At 50.3% G+C, this 23,843-nt stretch overlaps 1 protein-coding gene across 1 annotated transcript; it reads right to left on the bottom strand.

Moving 5' to 3' along the window:
• Window positions 1-1,914: 1,914 nt before the first annotated feature.
• LOC144299423 (DNA topoisomerase 3-beta-1-like) lies at window positions 1,915-7,250 on the bottom strand. Its single transcript, XM_077874961.1, has 6 exons — window positions 7,119-7,250; window positions 5,757-5,863; window positions 5,032-5,106; window positions 3,514-3,710; window positions 2,909-3,065; window positions 1,915-2,121 (listed from the first exon to the last, which is right to left on the bottom strand). Exons 1-6 carry the CDS (start codon window positions 7,243-7,245, stop codon window positions 1,930-1,932), a joined length of 855 nt encoding a protein of 284 aa, XP_077731087.1. The 5' UTR covers window positions 7,246-7,250; the 3' UTR covers window positions 1,915-1,929.
• Between the last annotated feature and the right edge of the window lie 16,593 nt (window positions 7,251-23,843).

Here is a 23,843-nt window from a genome sequence, read left to right as displayed (position 1 = left end):
TTGAGTAAGGCACGCATAATCCTGAACCAGCCTTTGGGTGCGGTCTCTGCAATGTCTCCAGGTGAAGCTGGAAGCTCCAGACCTATAGGAAGGAGGAAGCCCCTTGGCCCAGAGTTTTAGGGAATCGGAGTTATAAGTTCTCAAGTGCATTCAGCTAGACATGCCAAGTTGCAGGTCTCATGCCTTCCCTGTCACAGCCTGACTTTGGTGTCAGAGATGCGGGGGTTGTAATATCCGTCACCTTGTTTTTCCATTACACTCCAGCCACAGATCTTGGTCTTCCCTCTGGCCACAGGTTGCAAAGTTCTCTAAGCACTGCCATAGAAGCCATCTGGCTCCCACATCTGTTGGCTGTCCTGCGCCCACCATTTTCTCCTAGTGCTCTGCTGGCATTTAGCAACAACTAACCCACCCCACAGTTTTATGATGACCATTTCTTCCCTATTCCTGAAATGTTGGAGATATTGCATTAGTCAGTGCAACCCTTTCCATCTGAACCTGCAGGTCTACCACATGTGAGGGTCTTGTTTGGTAAATATGGGGAATGGGGAAGAGCCAGGAGAAGGGGTTACAAACTCATCCTACAGGAGCCAGAAACAGCCAGGCCACTGGGACGGCAGGTGAGGCCTGCGGCAGGCCACGGAGTGCAGGCCCACCTTGGGCAGCCACTTGCCTCTCGGTGCACCCAAGTGCTCCCACCAGGGGTTACTGGTGTTGCTACATCTTCCAGTTTGTCAACAAAAGCTGCAAATCAGGCCTTTTATGTGAAATCTTGTAATTTTCCAATGTTGGTAACTGTTTTGAAATGTTTGTAAACAGCATGTAGTTTAAATAAAATATCAATCAGCTTCAAACTCTGGGCTGAACGGTTGTCAGAAGAGAGGACTGTCTTGCCTGTGGCTAAAACAATCCAAACAGCTGTGATGCTTTGCCCCTCCTAACACCACAGAGACCAGCCATGCATCAGGGCAGTGCCTTGTGGATTCCAGAAGGACAAATGTGGGGGCAAATTTAGTCCAAAATGGGTGTGTGCTGCAGTGGAAGCTGGGATCACTATGGGTGAGACCTGGAGATGGTGGCGAGGGGTATCCTGAGAACACGATCAAGGATAAAAGCGTGAAGCAGGGACGTCTGGATGGCTCAGCGATTGGGCAGCGCCCTTTGGTTCAGGTTGTGATCCTGGGATCTGGGATCGAGTCCCAAACTGGGCTCCCTGCAAGGAGCCTGCTTCTCCCTCTGCCTATGACTGCCTCTCTCTTTCAGTCTGTGTCTCTCATGTATAAATAAATAAATCTTAAGAAAAAAAAAAAAAAGAAAAAGTGTGAAGCAGCTTTGGAGGAAGTTCTGGAAGCCTGCATCAATTGCATGTCTAAGCAGAGGGCACCCAAGGAAAGCTTGAAAAGGACGAGAAGGCAGCTGAAGAAGGCCAGGCCGTACCTGCACGACTGTGGTAGCTGGTAAGGCTGTGGGCCACTGCAGTGGCGGTGGAATTGCCCCCACCCCAGGCAGCCAGCCCCCTGCCAGGTGGCATCACCTTCTTCCTAAAAGCCCAGCACATGACTCTCAAATTCATAAAAAACCTGAGTAAAAAACACAGCACCATAAAGGCCAGGAAAGCTGACTGAGGCTGGGATATCCCATGCTAGCTGTGTGACCTCGGCCGAGTTCACTGACATGCACACAGGTCCCTCTAGAGTTGTTAGCGTCCGTATCACAGAAAAGGCACATTGGTGTGAAATGGAGTCCTGCCAAAAAGAGATAATGCCCCTGGGGTCACATGGATAGGGGCTGCAGGTCGTGGATGTGGGGCAATGCCTGGTACAGAGCAGGGATGTAGCACACAGTTACCGCTTGCATCAATAACTGTCCATCTTTCTACAAGATGTCTATTTCCAGAAAGGAAAGAAAGATGGGACCCTAGGTCACGAGCTACTCTTCTAGCCAGAGGCATCCAAGGTCTACCCCTGCCCCGAGCAAACGTGACAGATACACGTGGGGCAGGCCCACCTGGGCTTCCTTCTCCAGCTTTGTCAAGTTTAAAAACATCTGTGCGATCTCCCGGTCGAACACTCGTACTCGGTCCCAGTCCAAAAGAAGAGATCTGTCTTTATCGGCATTGACCTATAGGAAAAAGTACAAAGGCAGAAGACGGGAAAGAAAATGTCCAGGTGAGCACACACTGCCAGGGAAGAGAATCGAGGTAGATGAAGCTGGTCCTCCTCTGGGAAGAAAATGGTCCCGGCTCTAAGGTCTCACAGCCATACCTATACAGGTGTGCAGAGGTGCACAGATATGTAGGCTGAGACCCAGCCCTGTCCCAAGGAAAGGCTGCCCTGACTCCAGGCCTCTCCCCTGAGATTCGGCAAGTAGTCTCGTAAGGGGAGCCCAGAGCCAAGGCTGCTGTATCCTTAAGGGTGTTGGAACCTCCGTCACAAATGCCATCCCTGCCCACCCTCTGACACCTGGCCAGCACTAGGTGTAGTCCTTACAGGGGCCCCCAGCCCTATGTCAACCAGACCAGCTCTGTATTGCTTTAAATCTTGTAAGAAGCTTACACGGACGGCATTATTTGGAGAAATGGTTCTAAGACTTCAAAAAGTCTGAAAGTCAGTGGCTTATGGCCCTTGGTCCAAACCTCGGACCTGACCATCACAGCTGACTGTTCTGAGGCATGATCTACCCGGCCCCCTCCCCCTCAAGGCTGAGTTCATTCTTGCCTCTCTAAATTCAATGCATTCAGGCCTATGAAGGCTGGGATCCCTTCCCTGAGCACCCCACAGACCACTCTGGCGTCCCTCCTGTGCCCTTGGCCTCGGGGGTTTAATGGGCCGGATGATGACAGAAGACCCTCAGAGTCCACAGCCCGAACCTGGAAAGACCCAGCGTGTGTAGGGAAGGGAAAGCAAACCTTGGCCTGCAGCACCCAGTACGTCTCCGGTTTGAAGGACTGGATTTTATCATGTCTCTCCACGCAGAAGCCCAGGGTAGGGGTTTGACATGGCCCAAAGGAGATGAGGGAGCTGTCTAGATTGCCATATTTTCCCTGGAAGTACTTAGTTTGAAATCTACAAGGAGGCATGGGGTAGAGAAAGATATTCTGGTCACGTATGCACTCAAAGCCACCATCGTTAATCACCCACGTTGAGTCCAGCATGGGGCCAGCTGGCGGCAGTGCCCCTGCTCAGAAGACAGGGGACAGAGTGAGAACGTGGCTCAGCACAGGGGCCGGGAAAGGTGTGTGTGGGTAGAGAGGAATCATGTGTTTGCACACATGGCACGGAAGGCAAGAGAGAAGAGTTTCCCCCATCCTGGGGCTGGGAAACCCTTCTATTCTATTCTATGCCCTCCACCCTCTCCTCAAGACCCATGCAGTGAGGCAAACACCCTGCCAGAGAGACAGTTGCCTTCAGGGTTTTTAGAATATGGACACTGGCCTAGTACTAACCAGGCCCAGGGGCAGCAAATGGGGACCCATGAGGCAGGAGCCCTGGCCAAAGGGAGGGCAGCCGGCACCTGGTGAACGCACAGCCGATGCGCAGGTCCAGCTCTTGCCTGGCGTCCACCGACAGCGCCTCGTTGTGGTCTGGCTCGCCCAGGCGGGCCATGGCAGCACAGATGTCCGTGTCTGTGATGGAGCTGAACCTGGCCCGGAACACGGTCTTTTCGCCACTATGGGTTGGATTCATGACGGGCAGCACAGCGTCCAGGACCTGGGGGAGGCAGCCCAGCTGTCACTCACCTTCCAAATCTCTGCCTCCACGCCTCTCGTGTGAGGGCTCCTCTCTGGGGCTGAACCTTGCTGGTGTGACTTCCTCTCCATCCTGCCAGACCCTCCTCCACCTCCTTGCCTGTCCAGAAGTCTGTCTCTCCACATCACTCCTGCTACATGGCTTCTTTTCCTTCCACTGACAAACTTGTTCAAACACCCCCCCTTACTACCATCCTTTCTCTTATCTGCTTTCACCCTTGCCAAACCAGGAAATGCTAATGCCACGACACAGGGAAACTCAGTCATGCAATCCACCCCACTTGACCCATTTCCCTTCTTTTTAGAGGGCAGAGTGCAAGGAGGGGTGGGTGGAACTCTTAAGAAGCTGAAGAAAAGCCAGGGAGGGAAAACAGAATGAAGAGGAAAAGACAAAGGGCAGGAGCAGGGAGGGCACAGGGGACCCCCACCTTAGGGACTGAGGGCTAAGCCCAGCAGGGGGCCTGGAGCCAGACTCACTATGAAGGCTGTGCAGTGGGAGGGGAGTCACACTGGACCCTGGCCATGTAGATTCTTTGGTGGGGGGTGCCTTTGTTGCTGAGGGGAGAAAGCCCCCGAGCTTCCGCCCCCAGGGAAGGAGCAGTCCCATAGGGGTGGGGCCGGGACAAGAGTGCCTAGGAAGGGACAAAGCGTGATCATGTTGACTGAGGGTGCTGTGTTGGAACTTGGGGTGTCCTGAGCTCCCTGGCCACACAGGAAGCATTTCCTAAGCCCCAAAGTGTAACAGGCTCCGGGTGAGAACTGGGGGTGCAAGAGGCAGGAGCGTGAGCTGCACCAGGGGACACCTGCAGTCAGGAGCCGCGTGAGGGCGTCACAGCCACAAGAGAGGCAGACACCTGTGTCCTTGCAGGGAGGGTGGAAACAAGACGGGAGGGGGAGGCTTGATGGCATCTTGGAGGGGACGGTGAAGGCTGGAAGTGAGAAAAGCAGGAAGAAAGGTAGCTAAGTGGCAACCAGCCTTGGCCATAGGTCCCTGAGAGGTGCCCAGAAGGCCTGAAAACCTTCCTATCCACTGAGAAAATTCTGCCCTCTGTCTGTATGTTTGCTCACACAGTGCACCCGAGTAGGGGAATAGGTAATACCCCTCTGCCCTTGGCAGAGTCCATACATTTCAAAGTGTCTATGCAATTTCCAAACTAAAGGAGGAAAAAAGGCATTTCTAAGGCAACGCAGCAGATTCCCAGCCGCACCCCTGGCATGGCGCAAATGCGAGGACAGGTCCGTGGGAAGGCTCGAACTAAGGACAGCAGTAGGCCCCCTCTTACCTCAAAACAGATGTTCTCTCCCTCCTTGTCGCAGTCCAGCCATAGCACAATATAGTCGCAGCCTTTGCCCTCCACCTGCCACAGAGTACACAGTGACTGGCCCCTCCGTGGCCCGGCCCGTAGTGCCCACCGACGGTGCTCCCAACCACACCCTGAGCCCCATGGAGCAGGACTGCCACCCAGACTGGGCCCGGGCTGAGCAGCGGCGCTAGACGCAGTTAGGCTGCCTTAGCCACTCAGAGAACTTCACTCAGGACTTTGTTTTTTGGACACAAAGAAATTATAAATGCAAAATGATCTTAACCCCCAAAACTGCATGGGAAGAGGGCTGAAATGAAATAAGCCTAAATGTTAATGGTGGTTGTCTTAGGTAGTGTGATTATATATTTTTTCTTCCTTCTACTTTTTAATATTTTCCATAATGTGTGTGCATTTAAGATTAGAAAAACCGCCACCACCAACAAACAGTTTAAAAAGCAGAATTTCTGCTCTCCAGGGCTGAGTGACCCGGCTGCCCAGGTGGGCCAGTGGATGGTTGTGAGAACAGTCTGAAAGGTGCCTCGTGGGCCAGCAGGGGGAGCTCGCAGAAAGGGCTGCGAGGCCCACCCAGGGCTTCCAGCAAAGGCCTCCAGTTCATGAAAGAGAGGACTCTGGAGACCACCTGCAGTGCAGAGGGCCCAGAGTAGAGGCTTCTCAGGTGCCCATGCCCTAGCACGCCCACACACCTGCAGGAACTTCACCATGTTCAGCTTGGGGTTAGCCTCCTTCTTCTCTGTCGGGGCTTGGCTGAACAGCTCTGCGGGGTCCACCTTGTCCCATTTGTTGTACTTTCCTACAAACCATAGCCACAGTGACAGCTGAATCATACTTCTTGGCTCACCAAGCTTGATCTCTCCAATTGTCATAGGCCCAGGAGGAGAGGGAGGCTTGGAGAACAATTTGCCCAGGGGAACCCCACAATTGGAGGCAGAGCTGGGCCTTCATTCCCCTGGGCTGCTGAGGTGACACCACACCTTGGTCACCTCCAGGAGCCACCGCTGGGCAGGGCTGCTGCTGCTCCAGCCTCACTTCAGGACATGCCCTGTGGCTGGAGCGCCATTCCTGGGCTGGCTCACTTTGCCAGAGCACTGAACCACACCCCTCCTACCTCTGTCTTCTCTTCCAGCCTGAATAGCTGCACTCTCCCCCTACCCAGCACTTGACTGCACACATGACAGGTGCTCAGGGGAACCCCATGGGGAATCAGTCTCTTGGGCTTCGTGTCTGGTACATCCACCTACTTCTCTACTCAGTGCTCAGTGCTTGCAAGCTTAGCCCTCTGGCTTTCTTTTTGTCCCCATTTCGTACAGCCTGGGAGAACGGGGTCATACAGAGTCAAGTTCAAATCCCAGCTCCCCACCTGCTGGCTGGTGATAAAACTCAAGAGTCCAAATGCTTGGCCACACGACTGAATCAATGTCCTTGTTGTCACTGGGCAACAAGAAGTATTGAGACTTTGCTGTGCACTAAGCTCTCTTCCTTCACCGTCACACTGAGTCCTCAATCCTAGGAAGTGGATGGCACTATCGTAAGACTCACATCACACATGTGGAACAGAAATTTCTAGAGGCTCCAGTCCCAGCCCATGAGCCTGTAGAGCATGAGACAGAGCCTAGGCTGGAGTCTCTCATCAACCACAGGGCCCTGCATGTGGCTCTGCTGGGTCACTAATGCTGGCCCTTCCAAGGTAACAGATAACAAAGATGACAATGACAGCCACCAAACGACCACTGGGCAACAGTCACATTCACCTCCCAAGTGCCTGCATGGGCCAGCCCCTCTGAGGTGGGCATCCACCACCTCTAGGAAGCACAGGAAGGAGCATAGGGCATGCAGTGACTAAGGGGTGCCTCTGGGATGGGGACCCACGGGCATTGAGCTCTAAAACCTGGGTTCTAGATGACCCAGGACCTGCTGGCCTCAGGACTCATGGGTTCTGCACTAATTTGTCTGCCTGGAGCCCTCCCTGGCTCCATCTAGACTTGGGGCAGCACTTTGCCGGGCTTCCCTCAGTGGGATAGGGGTTGGGCAGGGTGCAGGGGGCTCACCCAGGAAATCCAAGGTCATCACATGACCACAGACGGATGTCATCTGGAAGCGGACGGGCTGGCCAGCAAAGGTCCCGCTGTACTCATGCACGGAGCATGTTCCGTTCAGCCCTTTGTGGGAGGACATGTTTCCTGCAGAGAAGCACAGTGATGGCTGCTCCAGCAGGCCACAGCCACCACAGAGGCCCCAGACCCAGAAGCCACCACTCACAGGGCCAGAGTCCCCCTTCCCCAGAGCAGTCAGTGGCAGCGTTCCTCAGGCCACTGCATGTAACAGTGCTGACGAATGTCGTGGTCCTCCGGGGAACACCACTCATTGCTAACCAACCAGCACGGTATGCTCACCACGCAGGGCCCTGGGCCAGCTGAAGGCCAGGAGCACCCTCTCTGAAGGCTCTCCACAGCAGACACTTGGGCCCTTCCTCTCATTTCTGCCCCACTTCTTTCAAACTTCACTAGGTCTCCATGGACCTCCTCATTACCAGGTCCCTTGACGTCTTCTCATGCTCCCGCTCCCCACTGACAGCCTCTCAACTGAACTTTCTTAGCTTCTGTGGATCGGGCACTTCTCAGCTCTCCCCTCCCCTTCAAAGAGACACCATCCCACTGTCCTGACCCAGGGGAGGTCACGGTGGACATAGGCCATTTCTAGGTACCCAGAGCACCCAAGCACCCTTCCTATCTGGAGGGAAGTCAGAGATAGGAAGGAAAGGAGCACCCCACCAACTACCCCAGTGGCCAGGATGGAGTTAAGGGACAGATGTCCCCTTTCTTAGTGCCCTGGTGTCTCAGTAGGGCTATATACCAGGGCCAGCCTAATGCTGCTCTTGAGTGACATGAGGCACACAGGCTGCAGCTATAGTGGTTGAGGGCAGTGGCAAAGCTCCTGTGGCGATACGGTCTGTGGCATGGCCTCAGACTTAGACCAGGGCGAGATCTTGGCTCTGTATTCTTCCTTCTAGTGAATTCTCTTTCTGTGTAAGTTACCAGGGCTGGGTGCTGCTTTATGAGCAACAGTGGACTGCCCGGTGCTACGCTGTGAATGGTGTCTGTACCTTTTGGGAGTCCTGGACCGCACACTGAATGTAGCAGTAAATGCACCCACAAAAACTAATACTGAGATGCTTCAGTAACACCCACTGTCCTGAACCAAGTCAATTCCAGAGGGCTGGAGTCACACTCCAGAAAAAAAGAAATGACCATGTTTAGTGATTCCTCCCACAAACCCGCCGGTTTGTCTTTCTTACCCCGAGAGGATTTTAGCAATGGACTGGGCCAAGGACGGCTTTTCTGCAACCATGAGCACGGTCTTCATCTTGTCTGAAAGCTGCCCGGGGCTTTGGCCCTTCACACTCCAGTTTCAGAGGGATGGAGATGAAGTTCAGAAACTGTTCTTCTGCAGCTCAACACTACCATCAAAGCTGACTCCTCTGAAAGACACACAGAAAACAAATGCTTCTAATGGAAACTCTACCAAGAAGGAAACTCATTTTAAAAAACAAAAACCAGCGGTGCCTGGGTGGTGCAGTTGGTTGAGCATCAGACTCTTGGTTTCAGTTCAAGTTTGACCTAACGGTAGTGAGATGGAGCCTTGCCTCAGTTTCCATGCTCAGTGGGGAGTCTGCTTGGGTTTCTCTCTCCCTGTCTCTACCCCTGCTCATACACGCTCCCTCTCTCTCTCGAGTAAATAAATATTTTTTAAATGTTTAAAAAAGATTTTTAATTTATTTATGAAAGAGAAAGAATAAGCAGGGGTAGCAGCAGAGGGAGAGGAAAAAGCAGGCTCCCGCTGAACAGGAGCTCAATCCCAGGACCCAAAAGAGCCACCCGGGTGCCCAACAAATAAATCTTTTTAAAAAACCCAAAAAGCAAAACACAAGTAGACACAATTTCTTTGGGATTCCTGGGTGGCTCAGTCAGTTAAGCATCTGACTCTTGATATCAGTTGAGGTCTTGATCTCAGGGTTGTGAGTTTTCAAGCTCTGTGTTGGGCTCCGCGTTGGGCATGGAGCCTACTTAAAAAAAACAACACCCCCCCCAAAACCCAAACTCCACACATAGGGGTTTCTGGCTGTCTCAGTCAGTAAAGAATGCAACTCTTGATCTCAGGGTTGTGAGTTCAAGCCCCACACTGGGTGTAGAGTTTACTTAAACAAACAAACCTGAAGAAAAAGAAAAAAAAAAGACATGGGATAAACCAGGGCAATGGAATTGGCTTAGAAACGAACACCTTGGGAATTTGGGTTCCTTTGGCAGAAGTTGATGTGGCTCCCTGACCTCAGGTTAGTCATGTCACCAAATCCGTGCTAGGGAGACTTGGGGGCCTTTGGATCTGGACTGACAGGCTGGGGTAGCGCAGAGGGCCAGCCCTCCACCCAGGGCACACTTCTGTTTGCTCCCCAGGGCTGAGAGCAGTACCTCCACCTCAGCGGAGAATCGGGATGCCCCGGGACATTTTCTGGTTTTGTTTAAGATTTATTTGAGAGAGAAAGAGAGATCGTACACAGGCGGGGGAGGGGCAGAGGGAGAGAAGCAGACTCCCCATTGAACAGGGAGCCTAACTCAGGGCTCGTGATCCCAGGACCCTGAGATCATGACTCCAGCTGAAATCAAGAGTCCTCATACACTCAACTGACTGAGCCACCCAGGCGCCCCACCCTGGGACATTTTATAAAATGCAGATGCCAGGCCATGTTCCCTAGATCTTTCTGATCCAAAAGAGGCCTGAGACCCATTGGCCAATGGAGTCCAGACCCCAGTAGTACTCGACAGCCCCTTTCCAATGGGCTCCAATCTACCTTCCTGCCTGCCTTTCACAATCTCTAGCATTGCAGATCATGCTCTGGCCAATTAAACTGGACACCATATCTAAAGAAAAACATATTCTTAAGCCTCTGTTCCCTTGCTCGGAATGTACCACCAAGCCCAGAGAATGCAGCTTGACTGTCTGAAGGCCTGGCTCTAGTGCCAACTCTTGGTTAAAGAGCTCTCCCAACACCCTGGGGCGGGACAAAGCATTTCCTGCTGCCCCGAGTCCGTTACAATAGACCGCACCACGCCACGGTTAGTTACTGTCTCATTCTACACCAGCACGAGTTGCCTGAGGTCTGGATCACTGCAGGCCACTGTGACAACTGGTTCCATGATTGCTACAGGACATTGAATTCCTGCTTTTTTTTTTCTTCCTGCTGTCTTTTTGATCACTATATATATGGCCTTAACATTGACAAATATGACACTGTATTAAAAAAAAACCAACCCAACAACATGACTGCTACTTAAACAACTGGGCAACCTTCTGGGTGGGCTGGGAGGGTTAAAGCTAGATTCCTACTTTATTTATTTATTTAAGATATCATTTATTTATTCATGAGACACACACACACACACACACACACACACACAGAGGCAGACACAGGCAGAGGGAGAAGCAGGCTCCATGCAGGGAGCCTAACGTGGGACTTGATCCCGGGTCTCCAGGATCATGCCCTGGACCAAAGGTGGTACTAAACCGCTGAGCCACCGGGGCTGCCCTAGACTCCTACTTTAGAATTGCCACCAAAACAGATTCCAGAGCTGGCAGAAATTTACGCAAAAAGATCAAACTAGAAAAAATACTAGGGGTGCCTGGGTGGCTCAGTCAGTGAAGTGTCTGTCATTGGCTCAGGTCATGATCCTGTGGTCCCAGGATCGAGCTCCCTGCTCAGTGGGGAGCCTGCTTCTTCCTCTCCCTCTGCCCCTCTCACCACTTGTGCTCTTTCTCCATCACGTTCTTTCTTTTGTTTTTTTAAAGGGTTTTTTTTTTAAAGATTTTATTTATTCATTCATGAGAATACACAGAGAGGGGGGAGAGAGAGAGAGAGAGAGAGAGAGAGAGAGAGAGAGAGAGAGAGGCAGAGACACAGGCAGAGGGAGAAGCAGGCTCCATGCAGGGAGCCCGACGTGAGACTCCATCTCGGGTCTCCAGGATCACGCCCTGGGCTGTAGGCGGCGCTAAACCACTGAGCCACTGGGGCTGCCCTCCATCACTCTTTCAAATAAATAAAATCTTAAAAAAAAAAAAAACTAGAAAAATACTAGAAGAAAACATAAACTTTGGTATGAAGGAAAGACACATAAGGATTTCAGAAGCTCAGAAACATATCTCATGTTTGAAAGCATTTGCTTTCTTTTTCTGTGAATGGTCTATTCCTATTTCTTTACCCTTTCTCTCCCCAGCCAGACTGCTGTTTTCTCATTTTTAGTAATTGTTTTATATAATGAGGAAATTAGCCCTTTGTGATATGATGGCCAACAACACTTGTAATGGCAAATTAGAAGTAAAATGAGCTCATGCTTATCTCACTAGCAATGATCACAGGATGAGCACACGTGGAGGAGGGTCTGGTGACAGGCAAACTATGAAGGTAGGTGGCTGAAGTAAAACTGGACCAACCTCTGTGCGGAGCAATTAGACGATCTCTCTCAAAACTACAAGTGCACATCCCCAGCAATCCCACCCCTGGGAATGAATTCAATCACCCCACCAGAATTTATTGAGCACATACTACATGCTCAGTATGTGTTGCTATGTGCCACGTGGGACAAAGTCCAGGCATTAAGACCCACAGAGGATTGGGGGACAGTGGGGAGGGCAGTTTCAGACTTTGGGTTTGCTTTGAGGGAACTGGGAGGTAGCACAGGAGCCTGATGACCTGACTTCAAGTGTTCAAGAGATCCCTCTGGCTCTAAGAAGGGAGTCACTGGGCCTTGGGGGCAGCGATGGAGGTGCTGAGGGAAAGTTGGGGTCTGGGGCTGATTCCCAAGGCAGAGCCAACAGGACTGAGAAGGGGAAGTGAGGCAAGTGCAGAATGACTCCAGTGCCTTTGGCCTAGGGAGCTAAAGGATGGGATTCCCATTTGTTGAGATGGGAAGTTAGGAGGAAGGAGCAGTTTGGGACAAAGATGCAGGAGCTGTCAGGTATGTTAAATGTGAGCTGCCTAATAGCCAGCTGGGCCATGGAGGAGGCGGTGGCATGTGGTGGCATGTGGAGCAGGGAAAGGAGCCCAAGTTGGGGGCTGGGGAGATAAGGTGACTCAGGAGAGGGGAGATCCTCAAAGGCCAGAGAAGAGGCACTTGGGTTGGTGGCGGGGGTGGGGAGGGCGGGAGGGGAGGCAGGAAGTCATTGCACATCACACATCGAAGGCTACAGATACTTGCAGCCTGGGGGAGGTGATAATGGAGACCTGACATTGGGGTCTGGAGACCTACAGGCGCCAGGTGACCTTGATGGGAGCTGTTTCATGCAGGAGTGCCAAAGGGAAAAGCCTGAGGGGGGTGAGCTCAAGAGGACCTGGAAGGAGGGAAGAGGAACAGTGAGTAGGTTTTTACATTTTAAGATGGAAGATAAACCAGCATGTTTGTAAGGAGGATAGAAGTAGTAGAGTAGAGGGAAAAGAGAAGATGCAGGAGGTGAGGGGGGAATTGCTGGAGTGATGTCTCTGGGTGGGAAGCAGTGGCTGTCCTTGGCCAGAGGGCCCCTCTAAGAAGTACAAATGTCAGCAGGTCAGCAGTGAGGACAGGAGATGGCACTGGGGGCAGGCTGCCAGCAGGGGAAGGGCTAGATTTAGCAGGGATGGGATGTGCCAGGTGAGTAGGAGTGAGAGGGTGAGGGGAAAGATACTCTAGGATGGGCAAGGAGGAGGGGAGGACGTGGGAAGGTCCACGCAGGGCATGCGCTGGTGGGGTCTAAAATCTTTATGTGCTAGAGTGGGGAGCAGGGGTGGAAGAAGAAGAAAAAAAGTCAGAGGGCAAGGTGCCTGGGCACTGGTGTGGGGGCCTGAATGGCGTGGGGGATGAGGCCGCAGGGGGACAGGAGACTGCAGAAGTAAGCAGTGGGCGCTGGCAAGACTGTCCACGTGGACACTGGGTTCCTGAGGCAGGACACAGCGGGTAACACACCGCCGGGGAATCCCCTGCAGCATTATCAGTCAGAAGACATTAGAAACGTTCTAGGGTATGCCAACAAGGAACTGTTAAATAAAGTGTGGCAGACAATGGAACACCAAGCAGCAATGAGAAAGAAGTGCATCTGCTCCGTAAATACTAATGTGAATTGAGTTTCAGAGAAATTACATGAAGAAGTGAAGTGTGTGACTGTACAAAGCACTGCCATCTATGGATGCGTGCACACACACACTCAAGAAATGGCAAAGCAACCACCTGGGGGCAAGAGTGGGGTTAGGGTCTGGAAGCTGGACCTGGGGGGGCCTTCTGCTAACCATACTTCCTTTTTTACTTGTTACATTTAGTGCAGTAGACACACATAAGTGGTCAAAAAGAACTACGATTTAGAAGTACGGAAGAGGGGCGCCTGGGTGGCTCAGGTTAAGTGTCTGACTTTGGCTCAGGTCATGATCTCAGGGTCCTGGGATCAAGTCTGGTATCCATCCATCCGGCTCTGTACTCAGTGGGAAGTCTGCTTGAGATTCTCTCTCTCCTTGGAACACCTGGGTGGCTGAGCAGTTAAGTGCGCCTGCCTTCCGCTCAGGACGTGATCCTGGGGTCCTGGATCGAGTCCCACATCGGGCTCCCCGCATGGAGCCTGCTTCTCCCTCTGCCTGTGTCTCTGCCTCTCTCTCTCTCTGTGACTATCATAAATCAATAAAAAAATTTTAAAAAAAATCTTAAAAAAAAAAAAAATCTTAAGGCAGCCCCGGTGGCTCAGCGGTTTAGCTCTGCCTTCAGCCCAGGGCGGGACCCCGGAGCTCCGGGATCGAGTCCCACGTGGGCTCCCCGCATGGAGCCTGCTTCTCCCTCTGCCTGTGTCTCTGCCTCTCTCTCTCTTTCATGAATAAATAAATAAAATCTTAAATGTCTGTTATTTTTAAAGGGAAATGTGATCGCCTTCTTTTCCATAACCTATGTGGTTCATCACATTTGATCTCGTCGCCTGCTAAAGCTGCATCTGAAGTTGGTTCTCTCATTTCAAAAGGGAGAATCAGCCAGTGCTGAGGGCGTGTTGACAGCAAACAACACACACTGGAACTGTGAAGTGAGAGCGTCAGGTGGGCACTTACTGCCGGTCGGTCGGCGGACTCTCCTCTCGGCAGCAGGATCAGCAACGGTGGGTGCCCTCGGGGGTCGCGGTACACCAAGTCCTCCCCTGTCCGTCTTACGAACAACGGAACTCGGCTTGGGGGTGGAGGCCCAGCGGTGGCGCAGACAGCACCGAGAGCAGGATCTCCACCTTGGCCACTTAAGCCGGTGCCGCGGGGTCCGGAGAGCAAGCCCCTCCTCTGCACGCAAGCCCGCTCCGCACGCCGCCGCTCTCTCCAGCCTGGCCCGTCACGCCTCGAGGCTGGCCTGGGCAGTTTTCTGACTGCGAGCGGACCGAGGCTCAGAACAATGCGGCCGAGGCCCAGGCGACCTTTGCCGCGGCTCTAGGGGCACCTCGGGGCTCCGCGGCCATCAAGCCCACTCTGGGCGGACCTTCCCACGTCCTCTCCCGAAGGCTGAGTGGCAAAGAGGCAGGATAAGGCCAGTCTTCCCTTTCACCTGCGAGAACTGAATCCGGCGAGTCTGTCCACCAACAACTCGGAGAAACACACCCGGAGCCCTCAAGGCCGGGCCGGGCCCGGGGCGGCAGGCGGCCCCCCGCACCTCCGTCTCCCCACCTGTGGCCGCAGCCCGCACCTCGGAGCCCCGCGGGAGGGTCGATGGAGGTCGCCCCTCACCACCTCCCGGCACCCCCACCGCCAGCCCCGGGGTGCGGGCGCCCCCGCCGGGAAGCAGGGCGCGGGAAAGCGAGGCGCCGCCTCCTCTCCCACGCCCCGGGGCTGGGGGCCCACCTCCCCGGCGCTTCCCGCCGCCCGCCGCTCACCCGCAGCCCCGCCGCGGCCCCCGCCGGGGCTCCCGCCGCAGCTTCCGCTCGGGGGGCGGACTCGGCAGCCTCCACTTCCGGTCCGGCCGCGGCGGGCGTCCCCGCGGCTGGCGTCCCCTCGCCTGTCCTCCGGGGCGCGCACGTCCGCGTCCGCGGGTTCCGTGGCTCGCGGGTACCGGCCCTGCCTCCTGACCCCTCCCCGCGGCCTCCCCAAACCCCCCACCTTACTCTTCTCCGCCACCGGGAAAGCAAGAAAGGCAGCTGTTACAATGGTCGTAAAAACGGAATGATAAATATGAAAATATATATGCTGTTCATAATTAAAATAATCAAGGGATCCCTGGGTGGCGCAGCGGTTTGGCGCCTGCCTTTGGCCCAGGGCGTGATCCTGGAGACCCGGGATCGAATCCCACATCGGGCTCCTGGTGCATGGAGCCTGCTTCTCCCTCTGCCTGTGTCTCTGCCTCTCTCTCTCTCTCTGTGACTATCATAAATAAATAAAAATTAAAAAAAAAAAGGGTCATGTCCCCATTTAAAAAAAAAATTAAAATAATCAAATTCGCAGATGAGCGTATAGCCGACTCTTTTTAATGCTGTGACTGTGGAATGAACGAATGAATGAATAGAAAATCTATCTGAAAAAAAATCCATCTGGAAGATGAATTGGGCAATAAAAACAACTTTTTTGTGTGTGTGTTAAAGCATTAGGATTATGGAAGGCTTAAAAAACTTTTCATGGCCTTATTTCAATATCTTTTATGGTGTCCCTAAATATGTTCTAAGTAATAGCAGACACACATTTCCCCTGCTCCCTGTAGGCTCTTTCTCCAATCTGCCTTTTTTGAGTAGGAGCCTTGAAAGATGCTCTGGACAAAGAAACATCTTATGGTCAAATTAAGGTCGAGAAATGCCAAGAATTAAAAGTCATAATGAGACTCATTTTCAAAACGGAACTGATTCCAAACCCACTCCTTGGCAAGGTCTCCGTCTCCAAAATGGCAGCTTCATCTTCCTGGTTGCTTAAGCCCAGTGTCTGACAGCGTCCTGGATTCCTCTCTTTTTCTCGCTTATTTCTCATCTGAAAATCCTGCCATCCCTGTCTTCAAAATATATCTGAGATGCAATCAATCCTCCCTGCTTCCACGGCCACCATCCTGACCCAAGCCCATCTCCCTCCTGGTCTCCTAGTCTCACTCTGCGCCCTATGGTCTGTTTCCCACACTATTCTAGCGGTCAGGTCTAAGACTGGATTTAAAGGGTGAGACCAGTTGGCAGAGAGGCAGCACCAGAGCCCCTTTATTCTTTAATTCCATTTGGGGATCATTCTGCCCACCAGGAGGTAAGATCTGAGGCCTGGACCCAGCAGGGGGCACGGCGTGCTCAGTTCTGGGGGATCTCAAGAGCGTTCTTGCCAAAGCCCAGTCAATGCTGACTCAGCTGGCCTCAAGGTCAGATCCCTGAGAGACAAGGTCACTGTATCCTCCACAGGAAGGGGCAGCAACATTGCAGGATGTGTTATCTTAAGCCACATCAGCAACTGCCAGGTCCCTGAAGTCCTCATCTACAAGAACAACAACCAGTCCTTAGGATTCCTGACTCATTCTCTGGTTCCAATTTGGGCACCACAGTCCCTCTGACTATTGCTGGGCTCTCAGCTGAGGACAAAGCTAGTTACTACTGTCAATCCTATGACGCCTCAGTTGAGCCTGCATGGCTCAGAGTTCCAGACCCCAGAGTAAGTGACACACACAAACCTTTTAGCTCTTCTAGCACATTCATGACATCTGCTGGGTAAATCTTACTTTCTTGTCACCATGATGATTTTAAGTCAATTCTGGCATTTTTGTGGTTTTAGTGTTCACACCTTACGTATGCTGGCTCCACGTGCATCTCTGCCTTCCTGGCTGCTGGTGGCGTATTGGTAACTGTGGTCTTTATCCTTGGAAGTCAGTGTAGCTGGACATAAAATCCTTCACTCATGTTTTCCTTCCCTGAATATCTTAAATATATCACTCTAGTTCCTTCTGGTATAAAATGTTGCTCTCAAGAAGTCTGATAATCTGATTTTTCTTTCTCTTGTGATTTTTTTTTTGCCTCAATGCTCCAAGTTTCTTTTTAAGTTTATTGATTTTTGCTAGAATACATCCTGGTGTCGGTCACTTGGATCAGTTTTCTCAGGTTTACAGTTTCCCTTGGAATATATGGTTTCAAAGATGTTTTTTCTAATTTAAGGAAAGGTCTCTCAAATCTGTACTATTTGTACTTGACTTTGTACTATCCTCTTGTTTCTTTTCAGAGTCTCCTATATTATACAGGTGTTGGCTCCTTGTGTGTGTGTATCTGTGTGTGTATGCACCTATCTTCTAAACTTGTAACTTTTTTCTCAAATTTATTTTGTCAGTCTGCTTATTTTACATACTTGAATGAGAAGAACACAGGTGGGAACTTACATAACCTGTCCTCAACCCTTCTATAAGGCAGTCATCAAATTTTCTCACAAAGAAAACCAGCAAGTCTCCTTATACCAGCATGGTGCGGGCATAAGGAGAAGACAAAGACAGCTCGATGAAATGTAATACAGCTGCCAGTCAAGGATGAACATATGTAATATCAATTGATTTTTCACAAAAGCATCAGAGCAATTCAATAGGAGAAAGCAAAGTCCTTTCAATAAGTGGTGCTGGAAACAAGTAAACTTCCATTTCCATGGACTAAAAAAAGTTAATGTAAAATTTGTAGACAGCAAAGGCAGTCATCATTAATGTACACACGATGATTCCATTTGTATGCAAACACCTGTGTTACCACCTTCCAGATGAAGACAAAGAAAATTTCCAACACCCCAAAAGGGACTCTTAGTGGCTGCCCAGTCAGTACTCCCTCATATTCTGCTGGTAAAGGTTGAATTTGCCCTGTGCTCTGTGTGTGTGTGTGTATACATGTGTGTTCAGTGTGGATTCAGGCTCCACTGAGGAAGCAGGGCCTGTAATCTCTTCTTGGGGATGCTGTGGGCATGTCCTTGATAGATGCCCAGGGTGTTGGCAATAGGACGCCAACTCTGACTCCGTGGGTGCTCAGTGCTCCCTGGAGTCCAGAGCTGTCTTCCAGCCCCTACCCAGGCCACCCTTCACAGGACCACCTCCCTATAGAGAACAGTGCTAAGGAGGGGAGCTGATCTGCACAAAGAGAATCTCCCTGCCTCACTGGGAGAATAGGAGAGATGGTGGACTGCTCATCTCCAGCTGTGGGGCCTTGGAGATAGGGTTAGTATTAGGTCTTTAAATGCTTAGAAAAATTCACTAGGGAAACCATCTAGGCATACGTTTTCTTTCTGAGAAAATTTAAAATCAGAGATTCTATTTTTTTAGCAGATATAGGACATTTTAGATTTTCTATGTGTATTCTGTTACCTTTTGAAATCTGTTTTCAAGGAATTTGTCTATTTCATTTGGTTGTCAATTTTATGGACATGAATTTACTTACATTATTCTTTTAAGCTCCTCCCTCCCCAAGACTGCGTTGTTCTCCATCTTTTCCCATTTCCACTCCAATTTCATTTCTCTCTGTGGATATCACTTGGCATTATTCTTTGGGGGTGGAGACAAGAGTGTTCTTTAGGGGTAGAGTCAGGGCCTAGGCCCTGAAGCAGCAGGGGCTCATGGGGCTGTCCCTGGGGTCCACTCACAGTGGGGCAATCAGGCCCCTGGTTTCCTGCATGCCAACCTCTGCTAAGGGTCCCTGGGGCCATGTCCCAGCCGGTGGGGTGGGGTGGGGATGAAAAGGATCAGGGGAGGGGCACCATTGTGCAGAAAGGATGCCTTTCTCCCAGGGTGCTGGGGAGGGAAGGGTGGAGTCGCACCGTAGAAGTGGGGGGCCTGTGGGACCCAAGACAGGGCTTAGGTAGGTGCTTTCTTCTGCTAGCTTTTTTTTTTTTTTAAGATTTTATTTATTAGAGGCACACAGAGAAAGGGAGAGAGACAGAGACAGAGACAGAGAGAGGCAGACAGAGACAGACAGAGGCAGAGGGAGGCAGAGGGAGAAGCAGGCTCCGTGGAGGGAGCCCGACATGGGACTTGATCCCTGGTCTTCAGGATTATGCCCAGGGAAGGCGGCGCTAAACCGCTGAGCCACCAGGGCTGCCCTTCTGCTACCTTTATATTTAGATGCTCTTCTTTTCCTGGGTACTCAAGATAAAGTTAGGTTACTGATTTGAGATCTTTCTTCTTTTTTAATATAGGCACTCACAGCTCTCCATTTGACTCTGGGTGATGTGTTTGTTGCATCCCATAAGTTTTGGCATGATGGGGACGACTGGGTAGCTCAGCGGTTTAGTGCCTGCCTTCAGCCCAGGGCGTGATCCTGGAATTCTGAGATCGAGTCCTGAGTCGGGCCTCCTCCATGGAGCCTGCTTCTCCCTCTGCCTGTGTCTCTGCCCTTCTCTGTGTCTCTCATGCATAAATAAAATCTTTTAAAAAATAAGTTTTGCCATTATGTGTTTCCTTTTTCATTCCTCTCCACTATTTCTCCTTGCGCTTGTAGCTTTTTTCTTTGACCCACTGACTTTTTAGGAGTGTGTTTGATTTCCACACACTTGTAAATTTTTCTTTTTGTTACTGACTTATGGCTTCATTCCTTTGTGATAAGAAAAGATATTTTGGGTGACCGCAGTCTTTGAAAATCTATGAAGACTTGTTTTGTGGCCTAACATATGGTCAACCTGGAGAATGTCCCATGTGCACTTGAGAAGAATGAGTATTCTTCTGTTGTTGGGTGGCATGTTCTATAGATGTTTATTAGGTTGAATTGGCTTACAGTGTTCTTCATGTCCTCAATTTCCTTGTTGATCTTCTGTCTAGATGTTTTATTCATTATTGAAAAAGGTATAACTAAGTCTCCATTATTGTAGAACTATTTCTCCCTTCAATTCTGTCAATGTTTGTTTCATACATTTTGGACTCTGTTGTCAAGATATAATGTCCACTTTTGTCTTGAGACTGTTTTTTTTTTTATTTTTTTTTTATTTATGATAGTCACACAGAGAGAGAAAGAGAGAGAGAGAGAGGCAGAGACACAGGCAGAGGGAGAAGCAGGCTCCATGCACCGGGAGCCTGATGTGGGATTCGATCCCGGGTCTCCAGGATCGCGTCCTGGGCCAAAGGCAGGCGCCAAACTGCTGCGCCACCCAGGGATCCCCTCGAGACTGTTTTTGACTTAATATGCACTTTTTCTGATATTGGCAGAGCTACATAAGCTACTTCAGTCTTTGGTTACTATTTGTATGGAATATATTTTTCCACTCTTTTTTTTTTTTTGTTTTTGTTTTTATAAATAATCTTTTTTTTTATTTTTTTTTAAAGATTTTATTTATTTTTTCATGATAGTCAGAGAGAGAGAGAGAGAGAGAGAGAGAGAGAGAGAGAGAGAGGCAGAGCGAGAAGCAGGCTCCATGCACCGGGAGCCCGACGTGGGATTCGATCCCGGGTCTCCAGGATCACGCCCTGGGCCAAAGGCAGGCGCCAAACCGCTGCGCCACCCAGGGATCCCTATTTTTCCACTCTTTTATCTCAACTCTGTGTCTCTGTATCTCGTGAGTCTTTATATCTCAAATGAACCATATCTATGAATAATTTTTTAAATGCATTTTGCCTATCTCTGCCATTTGTAGAAAATTTAATCTATTTACATTTTTTAAAAGATTTTTTTTTATTTATGAGAGACACAAAGAGAGAGGCAGAGACATGGGCAGAGGGAGAAGCAGGCTCCATGCAGGGAGCCCGATGTAGGACTCGATCCCAGAACTGCAGAATCATGCCCTGAGCCAAAGGCAGTTGCCCAACCACTGAGCCACCCAGGTATCCCTAATCTATTTACATTTAAAGCAATTACTGATAAGGCAGGGCTTCTGCCATTTAGCTATTTGTTCCCTCACCTTCCTTGGGGAGACTGGATCCTCCAGAAAGGCAAGGCTGCCACCAGCACCCCTGAAATCTTCATGCTTAGCATGGTCTCTGGAAGAGATGTTCACTGGAAGAATAATGAATGGACTGTTGCTTTTCAGACATAACTTTCTCCTCCCCTTGGGTTACTACCCCCAACTAGTCCAGGACAGCAACTTCCCAGTTATGATGAGTGTCTGAATAGTCCCCACCTGGCTTGGCGGGGGGAATACTTCAGAGTATTCAAGGGGTTCATGGCCTTTGTGTCTAAAAGGATACTTCCACTTGTTCCCTGCTCACCTGAGAAAAAAATCCTTGCTTCAAAGTAGCCCAGACTCCTAAGGTGGACAACAAGGTTGCTGAGATCTTGTCCTACCCCTTTTTCCCAGAGAGATGCTAGTGGAATCGTGGCCCTGTTCAGTTTGGTCACGGGTGCCATGCCTGGCAAAGCCTTCTCATAGCAAAAGGGTGAAAGTCCCGCTCCAGCATCTCTGCCTTCTGGAGGAAGTCTGGGTCCAGTCCAACACCCACAACACCATCTTGATGAAGATTCTGATGCTATCTTGACCACACAGTCTGGCAGCAGAGGAGTAGAGGGCCAAGGCTTAGTTTGATCTTTTTTAGGAGATAGAGGACTTGTCCATCTTTTGTTTTTTTTTTTTTTTTAAGATTTACTTATTTGAGAGAGAGTTTGAGAGCAAGTGGGGAGGGAGAGGGAGAGAGAGAATCTCAAGCAGGTGTCATACTCAGCACAGAGCCCAACGCAGGGCTCGATCTCACGACCTTGAGATCATGACTCAAGCCAAAATTAAGAGTTGGATGCTTAACTGACTGAGCCACCCAGGCACCTATGACTCATCCATCTTGCATAAACAGCTCAATACAAGATCTGTGCATTTTTCTATTGCTTTGTGCTTCCCCTGCCTTGGGCTCGCCTCCTCTCTGGCTGGGCCACTGGCTGGACTGCACAATTATGGCTGTTGTTTGGGAACAGATGATTATGTGTTCTAGGGATCCTGTTCTAAGTCTTGAATCAGGTCAAATTCTTCAGCTTTGACCTTCTGTGGGGATGGGAGAGGTTGGCCTGAGAGGCTGCCTTTTAGGACAGTGTACCCCCACACAATAAACCCAGCAGAGGTTGGAGACCTCGAGCAAGGGCCAGATTCCTTTTCCTTAGGCCTATGTCCCTGTTGCCAGCCTGTCCCTCCTCTACCTCATCCATCCTTCTTCCCTCTCAGATATTCCCTCATTCCCATCCCTAGTACTCATCCATATTACCACCTATAGGAGGTATATAGCTCTCACTAATCAATCTCATCTTGATCAACCTTGGCCCAATCAGCTTTGTACCATCTCAGCCTCTCCTTTCTCACATGGCTCTAACTCTCTGACTCTCCTTCTCTACTTGCCTTCAACCCTAATGTTATGGAAACAAGCTCCATCTTGAGGAAGGGTAAGATTTGCACCATGGCCTTCACTGCCTCTTTGGTCAACTAGAAAAAGCAGCAAGAATCAGAGGTGAGAAGAGGCTCTTGGGGAACTCTTCCAGGTGGCTAAGAGCTGAGGCTTTGCCTCCCAGCATGTTCCAGATCGCACGTACCAAGTGCATGGAAGGGGCTGGGTTCCTTGCCAGGATGGAATTTGTTGCAGGGTAAAACAGAATTCTAGAGAGCACATTTACAAGGCATGTTGTCCCTCATAAGACAGGGAAGGAAAACTCAAGCCTCTACTCATACTCTTCAGAAGCTGCTTCTGGAGAAGCCAGAGCTGTGCTAACCTTGGTCTAACTCTGCATTAGAACCTGAAATCCTCAACTCTGCCTCTGCCTAGTGATAGAGCCCCACAATACAAGAACCCCAGAAAATGTGTTCTGTATAATTTCAGGAAAATTGAAGATGCCAAGCTTGGGCATGTGAGGCTAGAAGAGCCCTCACTGGGCAGACTTAGCTGAGGCACACATAGGAAGAAGTGAAGCTGATTCGGGCCCCCTGGGCAACATGAGCTATGGTCTGGGAAAGGCTTCTGACTGGCTTCCTTTGGTAGATGTCTTGCCTTTGATCATCAGGTAGGAGCCAAGAGGCAAGGCCCCCTCTTGGGGAATAGGACCATCCCAATACTTTGGGCTTCCAGGAACCAGGTGGAGTTCCCACCCCAGTACTGAGATTGATCCCTACTAGAAACAGTCCAAATCCTCAAGACGTGGGTAGGACAGGGTAGAGGAGAGTCATTCAGTCTCTGGCCCTCTTCCCCCAGGCATGCAGGAATAACTGCTTTGTGACCCTTAGAATAGAACTATCTAGGAGGGGAAGATCAATTTATCAAGACGATGTAATAATTCTAAACATGTATGCACATGACAAAATATTCTCAAAATATATAAAACAGAAATTGATAAAACTACAGGGAGGAGTTAATAAACCCCTATATGGTGGGTGATTAGTACAGCTGTGTCGATTAGCTGTTATCACCTAATGAAGACATATACAGGGATCCCTGGGTGGCGCAGCGGTTTGGCGCCTGCCTTTGGCCCAGGGCGCGATCCTGGAGACCCGGGATCGAATCCCACATCGGGCTCCTGGTGCATGGAGCCTGCTTCTCCCTCTGCCTGTGTCTCTGCCTCTCTCTCTCTCTGTGACTATCATGAATAAATAAATAAAATCTTAAAAAAAAAGACATATACAAAATCCAAAACTAATATTTAGCAAACCAAATCCAACAGAATATTAAAAGGACATGTCATAATCAGGTTATATTCACTCCAGCAATGCATTTTAATACTAGAAAACCCATAGGCTGAAGTAAATGAAATTAGGTTTGGTCAAAAATAAATGAAAGAAAAAAATACTATCATCTCAATAGAGGTAGAAAAAGCATTTGGTAAAATTTAGTAGGAGAAGAAATAAGAGATTAAAAGCATAAGGTTTGGAA

Source organism: Canis aureus, chromosome 27 (genome assembly GCF_053574225.1).
Source record: "Canis aureus isolate CA01 chromosome 27, VMU_Caureus_v.1.0, whole genome shotgun sequence".
Lineage (NCBI taxonomy): Eukaryota > Metazoa > Chordata > Mammalia > Carnivora > Canidae > Canis > Canis aureus.
This window is presented reverse-complemented; position numbering and strand designations above follow the sequence as displayed.

Excerpts from the sequence above, each read along its gene's own strand:
- LOC144299423 (XM_077874961.1), bottom strand. The coding sequence starts at position 7,245 with ATGTCCTCCCACAAAGGGCTGAACGGAACATGCTCCGTGCATGAGTAC. Across the intron at positions 5,864-7,118 it reads GATGACCTTGGATTTCCTGG|GAAAGTACAACAAATGGGAC; the intron begins GTGAGCCCCCTG and ends TATGGTTTGTAG. Across the intron at positions 2,122-2,908 it reads ACTGGGTGCTGCAGGCCAAG|GTCAATGCCGATAAAGACAG; the intron begins GTTTGCTTTCCC and ends TTTTTCCTATAG.